The 20,332-nt window shown below is 34.4% G+C and overlaps 1 protein-coding gene across 16 annotated transcripts in view; it reads left to right on the forward strand.

Annotated features, from left to right (window-relative positions):
* TTLL5 (tubulin tyrosine ligase like 5) overlaps positions 1–20,332 on the forward strand; it is a 221,143-nt gene that overhangs the window by 55,026 nt on the left and 145,785 nt on the right. For 11 of the 16 annotated variants that reach the window (XR_005657525.1, XM_039883837.1, XM_039883842.1 and 8 more), the window contains 5 exons: positions 786–827; positions 7,866–7,979; positions 8,249–8,340; positions 10,117–10,185; positions 14,322–14,360. Coding sequence is in view for 15 of the 16 variants with exons in the window: in XM_039883837.1 (XP_039739771.1) it covers positions 786–827; positions 7,866–7,979; positions 8,249–8,340; positions 10,117–10,185; positions 14,322–14,360 (356 nt within the window). In the remaining variant the exon portion in view is untranslated. The remainder of the gene's footprint in view (positions 1–785; positions 828–7,865; positions 7,980–8,248; positions 8,341–10,116; positions 10,186–14,321; positions 14,361–20,332) is intronic. The other 5 variants (XM_039883841.1, XM_039883851.1, XM_039883845.1 and 2 more) reach the window with 3 other exon arrangements.

Consider the following 20,332-nt stretch of genomic DNA (forward strand, 5'->3'; position numbering starts at 1 on the left):
TGATGTAGAACAGGGTGTACTGTATCTTAAGAGGTTTTATTTTGGATTAGAAGTAAAATCAGGCAACAGGTCTGTACTTGATCACTACATCATCACAGATCAGCGTTTTCGTAATTTTTAATAAATTAAAATTAAAAAATAAATAAGTTAGAATTAACCTAGGTATACTAAGAAAACTGAATTTAGGAGATCACATTCCTTTGCAAATTGTTTCCTCCAGTATCTGTGGCAAGAGCCACGGGATTGTATAGAAAGGATTGTGAATGTTTCTGTGCAGCTTTAACAGAATTTCTGCTGAGTTTTAATCTAAGGTTAGCTCTGTGTCAATCTTGGATGAATTTATCTCTTTGCTTAGCTTGCCTGTTAGCTTTTACTGGTGACTATTTGCAAATCTTAGAGAATCTATCACCATTTGTTTAGCTACCTGTTAGGTAATGGTGTGACCTCATCCATTGGCCCATTGGACATTTATTAGAGGCTAAAGAAACTGTAGGTTAGTTTTGCATACTATGTGAAACACATTTATCTGAGGGAGTAGTTAACTTCAGTACATCACAGGAGGATTGCGCCCTCAGTGGTGAGAAGATGAAACGTGGATAGACATACTATAGGAAGAAGCTGTGCGAAAAATAATAAATGCTCTAATCTTCCAAGCACAAGGTGTAGGTCTCTTGCTTTGATTTCTGCATGGAGATCTTCTTTTCCTTTTTTATATCATATATCATGGAAAATGCAGACATGTTAGGAGAAGATAAGGCTTTATTCCATTTTTCTGTCTTTTATAGCGTCCAGTATCTGCACAATTTCAGTCATCAAACACCAAACAGGTAAGTTCTGGATCATTTGGAGACTTCATTCAAATTTTTATTTCCATTCCTCAGATGGAAAGCCTTTTAGCTTTACTATTTCACAGTCTGTATTTTATGTACCTGCTTTGAACAGTTTAATAACATAAAATAGAATACATGAAAATGAATGCACAGAGATCTTTTCAAATATAGAATCTAACACTAGTGGTTGCAAGAACTTATGAATCCTCTTTTCCTGATAGTGATTATGCTGTGATGGAGGCAGTTGAATTTAAATGATGAACAGGGTTTCGAGGCATATCTATCACTTTGACCAAAATATTCCAGAAAGGAAATACAGTTCACAAATAACTTTTCTTTTTTTCACACACCTTATGAAACACACTGTTGTCAGTAGCTTGATATTGGAAACGTTTTCACATCGGGTATTAGGTGGTATTTGGGTTTCTCAACGGATGACATTTGTTATATGTGATGATTTGCAGTTTTCTGAATCTTAGAAACTGCCATAATTAATGTCTCAGAAGCTACCTTTAAAATAAAGACAAAATATTTTATCTCTGTCTCTTAATGATCAGCATTTGCCCTCTTACTGTTCTTGTTAGCAGTATTAGAGATTAGCTGTCACTTTCTTCCATGCTGATTTTTAAAACATCTTTTTGAAGTAATGGGGTAGCAGTGGGGGTACTGCTCCTGGTATATGGTGCTTTGATATGAGGGATGCAGGTGTTTCATTCATAAGTGTGTCACTTGTGACTATTAGTTGCTTATTAAAAAGCTCCAGTATATTTATTTTGGCATTTGTACTCTCTGGTGCAGTTTCTGATAAGCTCAAAACCTTGAATGATAACTTTCTTAGCTGCCTTTTTTGACAAAGTGATTTACATGGTTTATAGGAATTCAAGAAATGAAAAAAAAGGCTTACTAGTTGTCTCGTCTAGTATTTGGTAACTGGTTAATGTGGTTCTATAATATGAGTTAGTGGGTAGAATTCAAAACTCTGTAATATAGTGTTTTATATTTAGCAAGTACCTAAGTGTGCTAGTTGCTCGTGTGGCAAACAAATATCCTCCCTGTCTCCCTCCCTCCCAAAATCCAAGGCTGTTGACTCAAAGAGCTTACATTCTAAATATCTCCAAACTAATCTACTTAAGGAGAACATTAAATGTACTGTCATAGCCTTCTGAATTTGCCTCCGAAGAAGTGTCTTTGATTTATAATTCTAATCTTAATTTCCCTCTACCTATTTTATTTAACTCTAGTACATCTAGCTCCATCGCTAGAATTGCCGTCAGTTGCAATAGCCTAGATAAGCAAGGCCTCTCTCTAGTAGTCATGTATATGAACACTGCTAATGTGACACAAAGCCTTCCAGTTTTATTCAGCCAACTTTATACATGTTGAATTCTTCGTCTCTTATTGTTCTTTGCAGTGTTTTACTTTGTCAGTCTTTTCTGTGAAGGAAGCACTCACAACTCCACACTCATTTCATCAGAGCTAAGTGAAAAAAGAAAAGAAAGGAAGTTCTCTTTTCTGGACATTTAGATTATGTGAAGTTTTCTTTTTCTGTTGCTGTCAGATTGTAAAGTCACAGTTCTTTGCCTGTTGTCTGACTATTCCTTTATAAATCATTATCTCTTTCTACATTTCTTCCTTCCCTATAAATACTATGGTTCAAAGTTTCCACTCACCAGAAATTACTTTTCAGTGTTCTGAGGCAGGTGGCATGGTTTTGTGGAAAGAATCTGGACTTTAGAGTCAGGTAGACCTGAGTTCAAATTTGCTCTGCCAATAACTAACTGTTAGACTTGGACAAGTTCCATTAAGTTTCTGAGGCTGACTTCTCCCATCTGTCAAATGAGAAGAATAATACATACATGGAGTTATAGTGAGAAAGAAATGATAAAAGACGGGTTAAATATTTAGGATAGCCCTAGACACATAGTTTACCCTCAGAAGATTTAGTCCCCTTCACACTTTTGAATCCTGTTGATTTTTCTTCTACCTTTTGATAGCCATTATCTGATGTTATTTTGATATTCATTTATCTGTAGTCATATTTTTCACATTTGCTGTCATCAACAAATGCAAATAAATTATTTTATTATTTATTTACCCATTCTCTAAGACATTAATGAGATTCCAAATGATGCTTAATACCCATTCTGGAAATCACTTTCTAACTTGATCACTGCTATTTATCTTATCCTCCATTACACTTTTTAACTGTTTGCAGTTTTTGTTGGTGTATTTCACTCATTATATCATGACATTAAGCCCTAATTGGAAATATAATTTTGAATAAAAATTTTATGAAATTTTCACAAATGCTTCTGTAAAATCCAAAGAAAGACATTAAATATAGTTGCTATATTCCCTTTTTTTGGTAATTTTGTCCTAAAAATCAAAAATTTAAAGCATGTTTTAACATAAATAAAGCAGTCTCCATACTACTATACTTCATGAGCCCATTAAACTCTAAATGTTTATGGATTTTTTTCTTTTAATATTTGTTCCATTATTTTACTAGGGATTCAAGTTAGACTTACCAGGCGGTAATCACCAGGAGCACACTGCTTACATTTTTGAAGATTGGTACCTCATTTGTTTTTTTCTAATCCTCTGGTACCTCCTCAGTTCTTCATGATTTTTCAAACATAATTGTAAGTGGTTTTGGTAAGTTTTTTTTTGTTGTTGTTGTTTTTAAAGCCAGTTCCCTTAATAACAAGATGCATGTCTCTCAGACCTGCTGACTTACATGTATTCTAAATTTCCAGATGTTGCATATCTCTTTTTTTTATTGTAACACAGGCTTACTTACTTCTCACCCCCCAATTTCAAAGTATACTTCTGGTTATCATTACATATAAACCTTCTCTATTAGCTATTTTTTTGTCTGTTTCCACTCAGATTTATTCATAGTTGGTCCTTTTTGTTTTCTTTAATTTGATAGCATTAATTCATTTCACTTTTTAAACTTGATATTACCTTTCATTTTCTAGATGGCAAGACACATCGCATATAAATTAAACTATTTCTAGTTCATTTGTTTTTAACACAGAATTCCACATTTTGTAAAACTGCATAGGGACATTTTTATTCTTCGCATGTGTTCTCCGTCAAACAGATTTTATTTTTGTCCCTCAATTATGATATCTTTTAGAATACCTCACCTGTTTTCATATTCTATGTTTTGTCCGGTTCTTCTTATTACCGATACTTGCTAGCTTTCTTTAGGCTGAGAGTCATTTTTCTGATTCAACATCTGTTTCTTACCACTTTGAGTAGGGGCAGGTGGTGGTTCCTTGTCTCAATAATTTTCATTCAGTCACTTCTTCCCTAGCAGTAAAAGTTAGATGTGTAAAAGTTTCTTCTCTGGGTATATTTATGAATCTTAAGTTGTCCTAATGATAATTTAACATCTTCAATTGCAATTTGCATGACAGAATTCTTACCTAGACAGTTATTTGGCAGTTCAAACTACCCAGTAGTTTAAATCATGTGTCATCTTGCCAGAGGCAATGGTTCTGTTTAAGTTCAGAGGTCCTTTATTTCCTTAGTGCATTCAGTCAATCCACTGGAATTTGGATTTATTCTATCTACCACCAAGAGAACATAGCTGAGTCGATATGCGCAAAATCCAAACCACAGAATGGCTTGCGTTTGGATTGTTTTGCTCTTGTTTTTGACCGTCCTGATGGCCTTTCCAATTGGTCTGATTCCTTTTCCTTTTTAATTTGCTTTTAATCTCCAAGTATATCCCCAAAGACACAGGAAACCTGGCGCATTTTAGAGGCATTTGTGATACCTAGACTTCAGTACCTATGCCTTTTCACATCTCTCTCCCTCTTAGCCTTTTTAATAGTTTAAATGGAAATAAAGAGATGAAGAGATTAAATTTTTAGCCACATTTTTTTCTCTTGGAGTAGCATTGACATTTTCTTTGCACCCTGGTGTTATTTGTGGCAACAAAAGAGTAAAACCATCAGCTTTATGGGAGTTAACAGCTGGGCATTTACCTAACAAGCACCATTACCCCTCAGTCCATTCCTTTGTCAAACCTCCCAAATGCCCCAGCCAAGAGCACCTGCCTGAGTTCCTACATGTCCAACCCAAACAGCCCACAAAAATGCACACAGTCAATAGAGTTATAGTTGTGGACTGTAACAAAACAATGGTTGTGAATGTGTATGGAAGACGACTCTTTGAAAGTGACTGGCAGAGAAGGTTAAGAGTTTTTGGGTGCTAATTCATTGTTCACAGGAGCAGGTTTAGATTAGTGAAGTTGCAGCATCATTATATTCCCAATCTCTAGAAGCCAGGAGCATTATTCCATCATGAAGCTGTTCCACAAATATTAAAATGGAGTCTTAGAAAATCAAAAAAAAAAAAAAAATCAGATAAAAATATAAAAAGACAAATGAACAACAAATAAGAAAACATAAAAAGAAAAAAACAATAATAAAAAAACCAAAATGAACAAGAACAAAAAGATGAAAAACAGCAAAAAATTTTTTTGGAACAAAAATTGGAGGTGCTCATTAGATGTTATTCAATAGTGGTTTGATGCATATTCTTATAAAGATGTCTATGTGTTTCTTAAAACTATTCTAATAGGTAATAACTATTTCTTAAAATATTTTTATTATTAACCTTTAAATATAGATTTAGTTTGTCAATACTCTCTTCTCAAAATTCAAGATTTTAATTCCTAATTGTGAAAAATTTCAGAAATACTCAAAAAGAGAAAATACAATGGATCCCCCATATATTTATCACCCATCTTCAACAACTATCAAGATTTTGCCATATTTACTTAACCTATCCCCTTTCCCAACACTTTTAAATTACATTCATTCTATTCTAAAATGCTTAATCTTTATTACATCATTTGGATGTATGCTTACTTTGTATTCTCTTCTTACATAATTTCAGAGAACTTTAAGGTACTTTTAAATGGTGCAAGGTGATGAGGCAACTTGACTTTGGAGGAGTTACTGCCAGTGGCTTTTGATCAGAGTCATGCTGTTGTTACATGTAAAGTAGATGAATATTTTTAGCAAACAATACGAGAAAAGTCCTCAAAGCATTCATTAATATTCTGTTTTTCCAAATTGTACTCTAAATAAGCATTCACACTTTGAAGATGTTTTTTAATGATTATATTGATTCCCTTTCTAACTCTTTAAACTTTACCTTCGATTCCCCTTTCATCTCATGTACTGTTCAGCATATTCCCAGAGATTGGAAGTGAGTTAAAATTTATCCCCAAAATCTGCAAAGTTTTATTCTAACCGAGATTGCTCTGTGTGTCAGCACATTCATTCATTCATTAATTTTTTTCAACAAATATCTTTTGATCTCTGACTCCTTGCCAAGTACTATTCTGGATGCTGAAGACACCACAGGCAAAGCTAAACAGATAAAGTCCCCATCTTCACATGTTGCTTTTATCTGCTGATTTCATGGTTTTTCTTTATGTAGGTATCTCATCATGGAGTTGCCTACCAGAAAATCTATTTTTTATAACTCCCATGCTAGCTTTGAAGATTAATATATATTGGTCTCCCTTGTGTCCAAAGGTAAATGGTTATTTTTATACAGGGATGTATTAATCACCTTGGGCTGCCGTAACAAAATACCATAGACTGTGTGTGTGACTTAACCACAGAAATTTATTTCTCACAGTTCTAGAGGCTGAGAAGTCCAAGATCAAGGTGCCAGCAAGGCCAATTTCATTCTGGGGCTTCTTCTTTTGGCTTATAGGTCGCCACCATCTCTTCGTATGGTCACATGACTTCCTTTTGTGTGCTTGGGCAGAGAGAGTGAGTACAAGTTCTCTGGTGTCTCTTCTTTTAAGGACCAGTATCTCACCGTCCTGACCTCCTCTAACCCTAATTACCTCCCAAAAGCTCCAAATACCATCACATTGGAAGTTAAGGTTTCAGTATGTGAATTTGAGGGGACATAAATATTCCTGTCCATAATGAGTATTGCCAAAAAAAGTCAAAAGCTAGTTACCAAAATGTCTTTCATTTAAATTACATTCTACTCAAGGAGATAAGTCTACACAAAGAGAAAAATAGATACAGTAATAGCTCCTGACGGTGAGCTTCTTCTCTCTGGTTAAAGTTACTCCTAGGAATTTAGAAAGTCAACTTGTACCGACATTTCTTGAATTATTTCTTATTCTTCCTACTTGGCAGATTTGTCTTATTTTACCAGTCACTTTATCTATTTCGTTATGGTGTATTCTCATTCTTCATACCATCTGACTTCGCTTGTTATATTTCTCCGCTCACAGAACATCAAAGTCACTTAAAACTTTTGATCCTGATCATCATTCAGGAGGGGACATAGCCCAGGTCATCTTTGGGGGCCCGCGATGAGCGCCGCACGTTTGTTTGCCTCCGCGGAGTGCCCAGGGCAGTCATCCTTGACTCAGGTCTCTTGAAGTCCAGCAGCCATGGTATTTCTCAAGTTGTAGTCTTTTCATCATAGCTCTTTTATGTCATTGATGACATCTCAGTATTTTCCCCCTCATGTTCTAAAACATCCTTACAGCCCAGTTTTTTCATTTGTGACATAATATATTGCTCCTTGGTTTTTGCTTTCTATTTTGGTTTTCTCACTTTTTCTAATTCTCCTTCCCCAGTGCTGAAAAGAATATAATTGCTTACTGAAATAAATACATAATTTTATATTGAGATTTTCAGATTTTTTCTATATTCTTGAAAATATTAGATGTATTCTAAACCAAGATTAGGAGTAAGTACTAGCTTAGAAAGACACATGGACATCTTTCTTTTCTTTCTTCTTGTTTCTCTCAACCCATAGTGTTTTCCTACTCTTCTCTTTTCTCTTCTTGCCTTTGAGTTTACTAGCTTTCATCTTGTTTTTCCAGGGTTTCAAGCTAAGAGATTAATGATAGAAAATGGGCTTTATATTTGAGCTTATACGTATTCAGAAAGCTAATGATGTTGAGGAACTGAATAGAGGGAAGTGAAGAAAGTTGATGAAAATTTTTGTTTGTTTGTTTTTGTTTTCCCTTTTTAGCGTTCCCGTCCACTGTCTGCCAGTGATGCAGAGATGAAAAACCTTGTGGGCTCAGCCCGGGAGAAGGTGCCGGGGAAGTTAGGTGGTTCTGTGCTTGGTCTGTCAATGGAGGAGGTAAAGATTACTCCATTTCAGGCTTTTTTGGGTTAACGCAGTATTCAGTAAAAATTAGTGAGTTACTCATAACATTCATAACCGATTCATATCTTATATTGAAAAGAGAAGGATTCAATTGGGGGAAATTTTTTCTCAGAAAACGTATCTTAATTCCTCCCTCATACTTCTTTCACATTCTCGAGTCGTAACGCTTCCTCTGTCCTGTAACCACAAGGATTCCAGTTTTCAGAATAGGTACTCATTTTATTTTCTCTTCCTCCATGTAGATCAAAGTTTTACGGAGGGTGAAGGAAGAGAACGATAGGAGAGGTGGATTTATTCGCATATTCCCTACGTCAGAGACGTGGGAAATATATGGGTGAGGTGACTACCTTTTTTTTAAATCTCTGCTTCAGGTCCACAGAATTGGATTGTGTCATAGTGGTGTCATCATTGCTCCCCAAGTTGTGCTTTTCTTATTTTGTGTATTTATTTATAAGAGTACGAATATTACCCAACCCAAGAACTAGAACGTTAAGAGTAGTTAAATCTACCTGTGCATTATTCCTCTTTTTTTTTAATCCCCTGCCTCTTTCCTAACTTAGTCCTCTAACCCAGGGGTGGACACTGCCCTAAATTTTGTGGTTATCGTTACCTTGATTTGAAAAAAATTATTGTTTTATCATCTATATGTGTGCCTAAACAATATGTTATTTATTTGTAATCATTGAGCTCTGGTTTACATGCAATAAAATGCATCCATTTTAAGTGTACAGTTTGATGAGTTTTAACAAATATAAACACCAATATTTAACCACCATTATCAATCACTACAATCAAGATATAGAACATTTCCATCGCCTCCAGAAGTCCCCTTCTGCCCCTTTACAGTCAGTCCCCCTCATTACATCAAGTATAAGTGGAATCATACAGTATGTACTTTTTGGCGTCAGGATTTTTTTTGTTTGATGTAATGTTTTTGAGATTTATCCATGTTGTTGAGTAAAGTAATAGCTCATCCCTTATTACTGTTATGTGCTATTTCATTCTATGAATGTAGCACAATTTGTTTATCCCATCACCTGCTACGTAACATTTGGGTTGTGTACATTTGGGGGCTATTATGAAGAAAGCTGCTATGAACATTCATGTATAAGTCCCTGTATGGATATATGATTTTATTTCTTTTGGATAAATATCTAGGAGTAGAATAGGTGGGTCATATGATAAGGGAAAAGGATAGCACCATTTTACATTTTGTCAGCATAAAATGTATGAGAGTTTCAGTTGCTCCCCATTCTTGTCAGCACTTGTTATTGTCAGGCTTTCAATTTTAGGCATTCTAGTAGTAGCTTATCTTGCTTTTTTCTGAAAAATGATATCGAGCATTCATGTGCTGTTAGCTATTTGTCTATCTTATTTTGATTTTAAGTTGAGGATTTTTATCTTTTTATTATTGTGTTATAAAGGACTCTTGATGTAGTCCTTTCTCAGATATCTATATCTATATCTATATATATACACACCCATATATATACATATATAATATTTTCTTCAAGTCTGTGGCTAGCTTTTTCACTTTGTAACAATGCCTTTTAAAGAACAGAAGTTTTAAATTTCAGTGAAGTCCAATCGATCAACTTTTTATTAATATACATTTATTCAGTATTAACCCAGTGTCTAGGAGTTTGCTTGGTGCTTTGGAGTATAAAGCAAATATTAAGATCCCTGTTCTTTGAGAGTTAATAGTATGATTATGGAAAAATTATTTATACATATAATAAAAATAGCTCAGATTTGTGTAGCTCTTTGAGCAATAACCTGATTGAAACAATCTTCTGTCCACATTTCCGTGCCCTTTTTAGCATCTCCCATTCCCAGTTTCATTTGACCTTTTTCCCCAGCTGTATTTTTTGGTTGTGGTTTTGTTTTTATTTTCCAGTTTTATTTTCTAAGTTAAGTCCTCTATTTAATTTTATTATATTTGCTGCTACTCTAGTAGTTTATAATTTTAATTGAGCAACTGCCTCTTCCTTTCCCGCTTTAGAAACAGTATATAAGTAACCTATCACTTCTGTGCTTGATTCATATTTGTATTTCAGTATTTTCCCTCTTCAGCTCAGTGTTAGAAATAACAAGTTTCTTTGTCTTTCAGGTCCTACCTTGAACACAAGACCTCCATGAACTATATGCTGGCAACACGTCTCTTCCAGGACAGGTGGAGGTTGCTATTCTTATAAATTTGGTAGGACTAGATCACAAAATTAGGAGAAAGTACATGTAAATGAAGGAAAAATTTTTTAAAAGTCTTCATGTAAAATCTTTGATAGAAAAGGCCTTGTAGAAAGCACAATATAACACCTCATTTTTAAAGAACTCATTTGCTCTCAGCGCTTTGTAACTTTTCCAGAGGCTAAGAATATTAAACTAACTGAGCTGCCTTCATTTAGAGTGGGGAAGATGTGTTTCTATACTAACAAATATTCCTTTTTATTAATATATATTTATTGAGTATTAAACAAGTGTCTAGCACTCTGCCTCGTGCTTTTCAGAATAAAACAAATATTAGATAGGATTAAACCATAAAGATCTTGATAGATGCCCTGAACTTTATTCTGAGTAAAGAAGGCCCTTACTCAGTGCCTTTCTGTTTCAGACACAATTTTACCAGACATGATCATCTGTTTTTCCAGACTAGATTAAAATGATCAGATTAGAAAAGGTAGAGGGGAGGTAATTCACAAAATAAATACACTGAGAATTAATTGTAAGAAATGATGACTGATAACCTCAATACAAGGGAAAATGGGAAAATGGGGAAATGAAGGAAAACAGACATTGGAATTCAAATAGCACAGCAATCAGGGGCTGCTAAGTCCCACATACATTTTTTGTCTCTGAGACAGAACTGCATTACAGTACAGTTCAGTAATTAACTATCAAAATAAGGTACCTTAGTTATTTAGAGAAACCTATATTAGTTACAGGGTTTTTTGTTTGTTTGTTTGTTTGTTTTTCAGGATTCTTAAAATAGATACCCAGATTTCAGCCATTTCTTGCAATTTCATCATCTGTTATAAGGCAATATGTGGGATTTGCAATTTCTCTCTAAATTTGTGGCTATTGCCTTTGATTGACCAATTACACTGTGTGGCTTCTAATGAAGAGATACTCAGATTTACTTAGAAGACATAGAAGCTCAGTTCTTTATCTATAACCTTTTTGTCTTCCCCTGCTCTGGAAACTTTTAAAGGCTCCTCTATCTTTAGACTTCATATATTTTACCAAGATATGTTCTGATGTGTTACTTTTTATAAGTTTGGTTTTGCAGTGGATGATTTCTTTCAGTCTGAAGATTTAAGTCTTTCAACTGTAGGAAGTATCCCCCTCATCCTGTCTTTCCTCTCCTTGTGGAACTTCTGTTAGACGAACTTTGGATATTTTGCGATATCCTCCATATTTCTTTACTTTTTCTCTCATACTTTGATCTCATTGTCTCTTAGCTTTAAATTCTGGCAGATTTCTTAAATTTTGTCTCCTAAAACTCAAAATAAACCTAAGCAATTATCTGTTTTGTTATTCAAGATCAGCACAGGAGAGGATTATTCAATTTACTTTTTTATTTTGGCAAGTATTTTAATATCCAAGAACTCTTTTTTCTTTCTGACTAGTTTTCGTAGTTTATGCGTATAATATCTTTTCACATCTCTTTGACTGTCTTAATTACTTTATTTGAAGTTCCTTTTTGTTTTTTTGTGTTGCATTAGATTTAATTCTGCATTAGTTCTGTTTGTTCATGTCATTCTTTGTAGTTCGTACTGTTATGTTTCCTCAAATATTTAATGATCTTTGATTGTCCAGTCGCATTTGTAAGTAATGGATTGTTTGCTTAGGAGCGGTAGTTTTCATGAGTTTCTTCATGGCTTGTCTATTTCTGAATTGACATGGACTCTGCACTTGAGGCTAGGCTAGGTCTTTCCATTCTTAGGCTTCCCATGAGGGAGAAGGAAGGCAGAACAGACAATCTAGGAACTACCACAATAGCCAAAATTAGGAAACATTCTCCTATGAGTAGCATAACAATAAAAAACTTTGAGATGTGACCATATACATGTTTCTTTATTAACACATTCAATAACAAGACCTAGCAATGGGTCTAATAACTACCACAATTTGAAAAGTATGATAAGTTTCGGCAATATTTTGAGACACCTGTAACAACTCTGAAGTAATATAAAAAAAGATATTTCTTTTGGTAATGAAATCACGCTAATACTGCTGTGTATGGTTTCTACATGCATATGAAGGAAATGCAAAATGTCAGGTAGAGGATTAATTTTTTTTCCATCCAAGTTAGTGTACTCCCTGAATTCTTTCTTCAGGCTCCAGTTAACACTTCTGCATGTAAAACATTATAAAAACTTAGATTTAAAAAACCTGAATCTCACCGTTTAGCAAAGAAAGGCCCTCATGATCTACTCTTGACTACCTTTTTAGCCTAATCTCCACTTTTCCACACAACCCATGGCTAATCAGACCACATCTGCTTGCTTTTCATGCTTCCTTGTCCTTACCTACTCACCTTCCCTTGGAATGACCCCCAACCCACCCCTAAATTTTTCTTCTAGCTATGTCCTTCATCCTCTTACTCAGACTAAGAGTAGGCTCGTATCCCAATCTGATTTAGATTCTCATATTGTATTATAAGTGCCTGTTTATTAATTAGTCTGTCTACTTTACAAGTTGGCTTTTAAGAGTAAGTACTTTGTTATGGTCATCTTTGTCAGTATCAAGAATCTACCACATGGTAGCACACACACAAAAACATGCATTGAAAAAAATTGAAAAATTGAAATTGTGTTTATTGTAAGCCCACACATCTTCCAATATCTGTTCTCTTCCCTCTGAATTGATGTTTTCTCTCTTGCAAATTCCATTGTATTATGGTCAAAGCTACTTTCAAACAAATTATCTTATCATTTCTTTTAGGTTAATTTTGTCTGCTTTTCCTGCTCTCCCCAACCCTTCCCTCACCCTGCCCTGCAAACAATATCTTGCATACTATCCTACAGTATGGCAGTATTTTTAACCTTGTCATATTCGTAACTCCTGGGGATCTTGTGAGCCATATATATCCCCTGACTCCACTCCCAGACCGAAGTATTGGTACCAACTAAGAAGCCAGCTGGGTGATGGTAATGTGATTGCAAATTAGTGGAGAAAACCATTATCTGATGAAAAATTTAAAATCATTTTGAGGCTTTTTGATGACAGTATCAGGACAATAGCATGAAAAGAAGACATGGGAAGGGAAAGACAAAATGTTTTGGGGAGGACAAACTTTTCACATTATTTTCTGTAGATAGAAAATCTTCGTATTGATTGCATCTGTCTCTTTAAAAAATAAATACCAAAGGTTACATGTTGTGTATTTTCATTTATGTAACATTTTTGAAATGATAAAATTTTCGAACAGAGAACAGATTAAAGGGAGTTAGGTAAGAGGTGTGTGGTTATAAAAGGGCAACACAGGCGTCCTTATGATGTTGGAACTGTTCAGTGTCTTGTCTGTGGTGGTGGATAAATGAACTTACACAGTGATAAAATTGTACCAAACTAAATATACACATTCACAAATGAGTAAATGGGATTTATTATTACTTTTTTTTAGAAAAAGTATTAAGTGAAAGGAAATTGAATGAGGAGAGAATGTTTTAAAAGAAAAATAAAAGCCAATTTATACATGAATGGCATTCATTTCCTGTGGTTAGAGCCCAATTCTAGTTTATAGACAATGGAGAGCATCACTTGTGGAAACTATTTCTCATGAGCAGCCTTCTAAAACCTCATGAGAATTGAGATTGGTTTCTTTTCCTAATACAGTTCAGTGAAAGTATAAAGAGCACTAGAATGTGAGACCCAGAGCTTAAGTCTCACACTCTAGTGCTCTTTATATAATTTAAACCCATTAAGCTCCCACCTTGGGCATACCACGAAATGATCTCATACTGCTTCTTTTTATAAATGGGGCTGATAATAACCTTCTTCACATGCTTGTGAAAAATAAGTGTGTTTTGATTTGTGACTAGGTATACAAATGCAAGTAATTGTTAGGATTTTTCTCTAGAATTCATTTGTTCTTTCTTTTTTGTTTTTATTGATCCTCAAGCTTACAGTATTCTGTTCTTTTCTGAGCATGTTCTTAATTCATGTCTCTTCTTCTCCCCCAAGATGGCTTCCCTGGCATAATTCCACTTTGAATCTCTGCAATACAGATTTCAGGAGTGTGTGTGTGTGTATGAACTGAGGAGAGTATATCTGCATAGGGCTCTAACCGACTTTTCTTTTCTACTTCTGTAGGGGAAACCCAAGAAGAAGCTTATTGACAGGAAGAACACGGTAACTGATTTTTAAAAGTTGAGAAATTCTTTCATGTGCATAATGTGTGACCATGTATGGACTAAGCACGATATTTTACATAACCATTTCCACTTTGGCTTAGCTTGAATAGAAACATAAAAATGTTTTCTACTGAAACACTGTTCTGTGTAATCTTCTTACAAACTAAGTTTGGGATTTACTTTTTTTTATATATATAACTACAGGTGTATTATTTCAACTGATAGTAGTAGTCTTGTTTGGCTATATGAGAGAGACCAAAGTATTCATAAGGTTTCATGACTATTCTCATGTTAGATTCAAAAAAGAAATTATGTTTCGGCTTTGAATACCTGGGACATACAGCTCTGCATCTATGCGACTGAACAGAACTGCTTCCAGTTTGCACGGAACTAAAAGTGCGCAAAATACCTACGGCTCTTTATTTTGACAGAGGGGAGAAAGGTCTTTGAGGAAGGACTGGGATGGTCTTGCCCAACTGAAGACTCAAACAACAACAAAAACTCAGACATAAACACATAGCCACTGGTTTGAGACATTACATACATCCTCTTTGTGCTGTGTCTCTTTAAAAAAAACTAAATGACAACAATAAGGAAAAAACCTCCTCTATCTAGCTTTTTGTTTTACATTTAAGAATGAAGATAACCTGGGTTTTATCCCAATCTTTTGATGCATAAATCTAATTTTTCTTGAAAGAAGGAAAACATTTTTATTGCCATTTAATTAAGGGAAAACTGAGAGAAATCAAGTTTGTAGCTTGTTTCCAAATGAAGGTCACACTTAGTTTATAAGTTTTCTCTAGTTTTTAGTAAAGGCATATGCTTCCTGGAGTATATACTATCAATTTAGAAATTGGAAAAAAAAAAACAAAACAAAATCTTAACAAGAATAAAGATGAGTTCTGTTCTTCATTTTTTGTCACTCATTTTATATTGCCAGTTGTAGGGTTTTGTTTTTTGGTAGTATAAAGGTATAAGCAAACGAAAAGTAGCATATGACAGACCATATGCTGGAACCTGAAACAAGTCTTAATCAATTGAAAAGGATTAAAATCATAAGGAATATGTTTTCTTGACCACAATGGAATTAGAAATCAGTAACAATAGAAAATGTTCAAATGTTTAGAAATTAAATAATACACTTCTAAATAATCCATGGGTCAAGGAAGAAATCATCAAAGATGTTAGAAAATATTTTGAACTGATTGATAATAAAAATATTAAACTGTGTGAGATGCAGCTAAGGGAGTGCTTTTGGGGAAATTTATAGCTTCAAATGTTTATATTAGAAAAAGGAGGACTAAATCACTGATCTAATCCATTTCATGAAACTATAAAAAGAAGAGTCACCCAAAGTAAGTAGAAGAAAGGAAATAATAAAGGGCATAAATCAATTAAATAATAGACAAACAATAAAGAAGATTAATAAAATCCAAAATTGTCCATTGATAAGATTGCAGAATTGATAAACCCTTTGGTAGACTGATCTAGAAAAAAACCAGAACACTTAATTACCAAGATGAGCTAGAAAAGAGGAGGATATCACTATAGATCTTACAGACATAAAAAGGATGTTATGGGAATATTATTAACCTCATTCCACTACTTTGACAAATTAAATGTCTGAATTCCTTGTGGAGAGAGAACACTTAGAAAAACTGACATAAGCTGAAATAGGAATTTTGAATAACCACATACCTATTCAGAATATTGAATTTATGATAAAAAAAAACCTCCCTAAAAAGAAAACTCCAGGCCCAGTAGTTTAACTAGTGAACTCTACCAAGCATTTGAGAAAGAGTAACACTAGTCTTACACGAACCCTTTCAAAACTCTAGGAAGAGTTGCTTCCCAATTTATGTTATGATGCCAGCATAACTATTGACACTAAAATCTGATAAGACATTTAAGAAAGAGAAGAAGAAAATTACAAGCTACTACTTCATGGATATAGACACAAAATTTCTTCAAAGAATATTAGTAAATGGAATCTACTAGTATATAAAAAGGATAATACACTAAAGTGATATTTTTACAGTAATGCAGGGTTGTTTTGACATTTGAAATTAGTATAATTCATCATATTAAATAAGAGAAAAAACTAGATGATTATTTTATTAGATGCAAAAAGAAAAGCATCTGATGAAATTTAACACGTTTATGAGAAAAACTCTTAGCAAATCAAGAATAGAAGGGAACTTCTTCAATCTAGTAAAGGCCTTTGAAAAACCTATTTCTAACATCATACTGAGTGGTGAAATACTGAAAGCTTTGCCCCTATGATATGTAATAAGGCAGGATGTCTGCTCTTACCACTGTATTCCCTTTGTGCTAGAGATCCTATGCAGTACAACAAAGGAAGGGGGTGGGGGGATTAAAGGAAGAAGTTACATGTCTTTTTACTTGGATGACATGATCAGGTTAGTAGAAAATCCCAAGGTATCTACAGAATACAAGAACATACAAGTGCACTTAGCAAGATGTTGGGATACAAGGTCGATATAATAAAAAATTTTTTTAAATGCTAGCAGTAAGTAATTGGAATGTTAAATTTAAAATTCTATTTATAATACCATTTGAAAATGTGAATTTTTAGGGATTAATTTAACAAAATTTGTTCAATACCTATACAGTAAAACTATTAAATATTACTGAAAGAGATTAAAGAAGATCTAAATAAGTGGAGAGATATGCCATGTACATGGATTAGAAGACTTAATATTGTAAATATCCATTCTCTCCAAATTGATCTAAGATCCAGTACAATCCCAGTCATTATTCTAGTAGATTTTTTTATAGAAATTGACTGGGTTTTTTTGTTTGTTTGTTTTTTTCATTTATACGGAACTGCAGAGGACTTAGAATCTCCAAAGTAATCTTGGAAAAGACTTTGAGTACCTGACTTAAAGAAATACTATAATGCTTATATAGTAATCATAACTGTGGTAAATTGATCAATGGAACAGAATAGAGTCCAGAAATAGATCGTGTTTATATGGCCATTTGACTTTATAAACAAAAGTCTTAAAGCAATCCAATGGGGAAAAGGAAACTTTTTAACAAATGAGACTGAAACTGTCTATTATATATTTTTAAATGAACCTCAACCCCTGTCTCCCACAAAAACTAGAGATAATTCATAGACATAAACATAAAAGCTATTACTATAAAACTTCTTAAGGAAAATATCTTTGTGACTTTGAGCTTGGCCAAAATTTTGAGACATGACACAGAAAGCAATAAACAAAAAGGGAGAAAAATGATAAGCTAAATTTCATCAAAATTAAGAACTTTTGTTTATCATAAGATACTGTTAAGAAAGTGACTAGGCAGAGTGTCAAGAAGAAGATTCATGAATAGCCAATATGCTCATGAAAATGTGTTTAACATTAGTTATCAGGGAATTGCAAATTAAAATGATGAGGTACCACTAAACACCCAGCAGATGGTTAAAATTACTTCAAATCATCACATAGTACACTTTAAATATCTTAAAATTGTATTTGTCGATTATACCTCAATAAAGGTGGGAGGTGGTAGTGGTGGAAATGACTGACAACATCAAATGGTGAGGATGTGAAGCTAATGGAACTCTGATAAGTTGTCATTGGCAGCATAAACTGGTACAAGCACTTTAGAAAGAGTCTGGCAGTTTGTTAAAGAGCCTAGAAAATTCCACTTTGAGATCTTTACCCAGTAGAAATGAAAAATATAACTACAAAATGACTTGTACAAAAATGTTTATAGCAGCTCGATTCATAATATTCCAAAACTGCAAACAACCTAAGTGTCCAACAGTTGGAGAGTAGGCAAACTGTGGGTTATTCATCCAGTGGACTAATCCTCAACAATAAAAAGGGATCAGTGCTGATACACACAACATGGATGAGTCTCAAAAACATGCTAAATTAAAGGAGACTTAACACAAAAGAGTTTATACTGTGCGGTTCTATTTTTATGAAATTCTAACAGACAAACCGAATATGTGATAAAAAAAAATAATTCAGAACAGTGGTTTCCTTTTGGAGTGTGCGAGGGGAATTGACTGGGAAGGGGCATGAGAACTTTCTGAGGGTATTAGTAATGTTAGAGTTTGGGTTATATAGCTCTGGGCATTTGTCAAAAGTCATCAAGTGGAAATTTAATATTTAAGTATTTCACTGTGTAGTTTTTAGCTCACCCCCAAAAATCCCCCAAACCCAAAACATATCGAACTGTAGATACTAACTGTATGCATGGTGAAGTGTTTAGGAGGAAAGTGCACCGATATCTGTGTGCAACTTTAAAATGCTTTAAAAATTAAATGGGTCAATGATGGATAGGAAAATGGAAGATTAGATATATATGTGGTGAAACTAATATAGTAAAATTCATTGTAGAAGCTAGGCAATAAGTAAATGGATGTTCACTGTACAATTTTTAAACTTTTAGGTTTGTTTAAATCTTTGGCAAAATAAAATGAAATAGATGTAGCTAAAAGGCATTAAAATTTATAGGAAATTCAGTTGTTTATCAATTTGAACATATTTATGATATTAACAGCATATGCGTGCCGGGCACTCTTGTAAGCATCACTGATGCAGTGATCAACAAGACAAGCGTGCTCCTTGCTCTCATATAATTCTGTTGTTCATATTCACACTTTCCTCAATATTCTCTTCCTTCATCCCTGTACTGGTAAGGATTTATCTGTCTATTCAGGGCTTAGGAACTCATAGCTGTTATTTAAAAATATCAGATTTTTTAAATTTAATTGACTAAAAATATATTAATATTTACAACTGTGTGTGTGTGTGTGTGTGTGTGTGTGTGTGTGAGAGAGAGAGAGAGAGGGTGAGGCAATGTTCAGTTGTTGAGACTTCATAAACTGAATTTGAATTATTTTTAAAGTTCATTATTTGCTTCTCATTTCTACCCCTGGGCAGGACCTTCCCTGTTCTTGGCTCATTTTCCTATTCTAGAGAGAAGGCCTCCAAAAGATTTACTATCCAGTCCATCCACCCCAGAAATCCCTAAGAGTCCTAAATAGACCAAAAGACACAACCTTTCCATCAGACTCAGAGACGGAAACTCCCAGAGTAACAAGGATGATTCCTTAACCTCAGAGAGAATACACTGAGTACTAGAGAGTTCAAGGGAGACAGTTCAAAGCCAACCAGTTAGAACTTGAGATCTAAGACTATAGAGTTGGCTGCCAGCTTTCAGACACAAACGTGGATACCTCTTTTCTGACCCAATTACCCTCTCTGACTTTGCTGACCTGGTTATCTCTGCTGCCCTGTATTTTGCCGTTATCTGGATTGGGCCTGATACCTGTCACTTCCTTAATTTGTGATTTATCTTTCTTTAATGCCTAGTGTAGCTGCTGCTGTCCCCTTTCCTCATCCCATTTCCCATTCATGACCTGATTGATTTTGGCCTTGTCCTACATCTACTTCCCCTTGTCTGTGCCTCTGACTCTCTACCCCCTGAGCTGGAAGAGTCCCTGCCACCTCGCCCCACTTACACCTGTAAGTAGGCTCTAAGGGACAAGTTCTACAGACTGGAATGCTGGACACTTGATGCATCCCAGGATCTTGGTAACTTTTCACTAACACATTTCCCCTGTGAGTCTTAGCTCTATGCTACCAGACGCACAAATTATTCAGCTCATCACAACCTCTGCTGAATCTGTATTTATTAAATATCATGTACATTCCAAGAATATTTGTATAATTCTAAGTTATAATGAATAGCAATAAAATAAACACCTCTAGACACCACCCAGCCTGAGAATTAAATTTTACCAGTATCTCCTATTCTTGAAGTATGAGGCATTGGGTAGCACTTTATGATCTCTGCAGTAAATAGCCAGTATTACTGAATACTTAAAAATCCTTAAACATTGTCTTCAGATATATTTTAGTTCAGAACATTTAACAAATTCAGATAGGTCATTAGCGAAGTTGTAACGTAGATTCCAGTATTCTC

This window comes from Pteropus medius, unplaced genomic scaffold (assembly GCF_902729225.1).
Source record: "Pteropus medius unplaced genomic scaffold, Ma_sr-lr_union100, whole genome shotgun sequence".
NCBI classification, from domain to species: Eukaryota; Metazoa; Chordata; class Mammalia; order Chiroptera; family Pteropodidae; genus Pteropus; species Pteropus medius.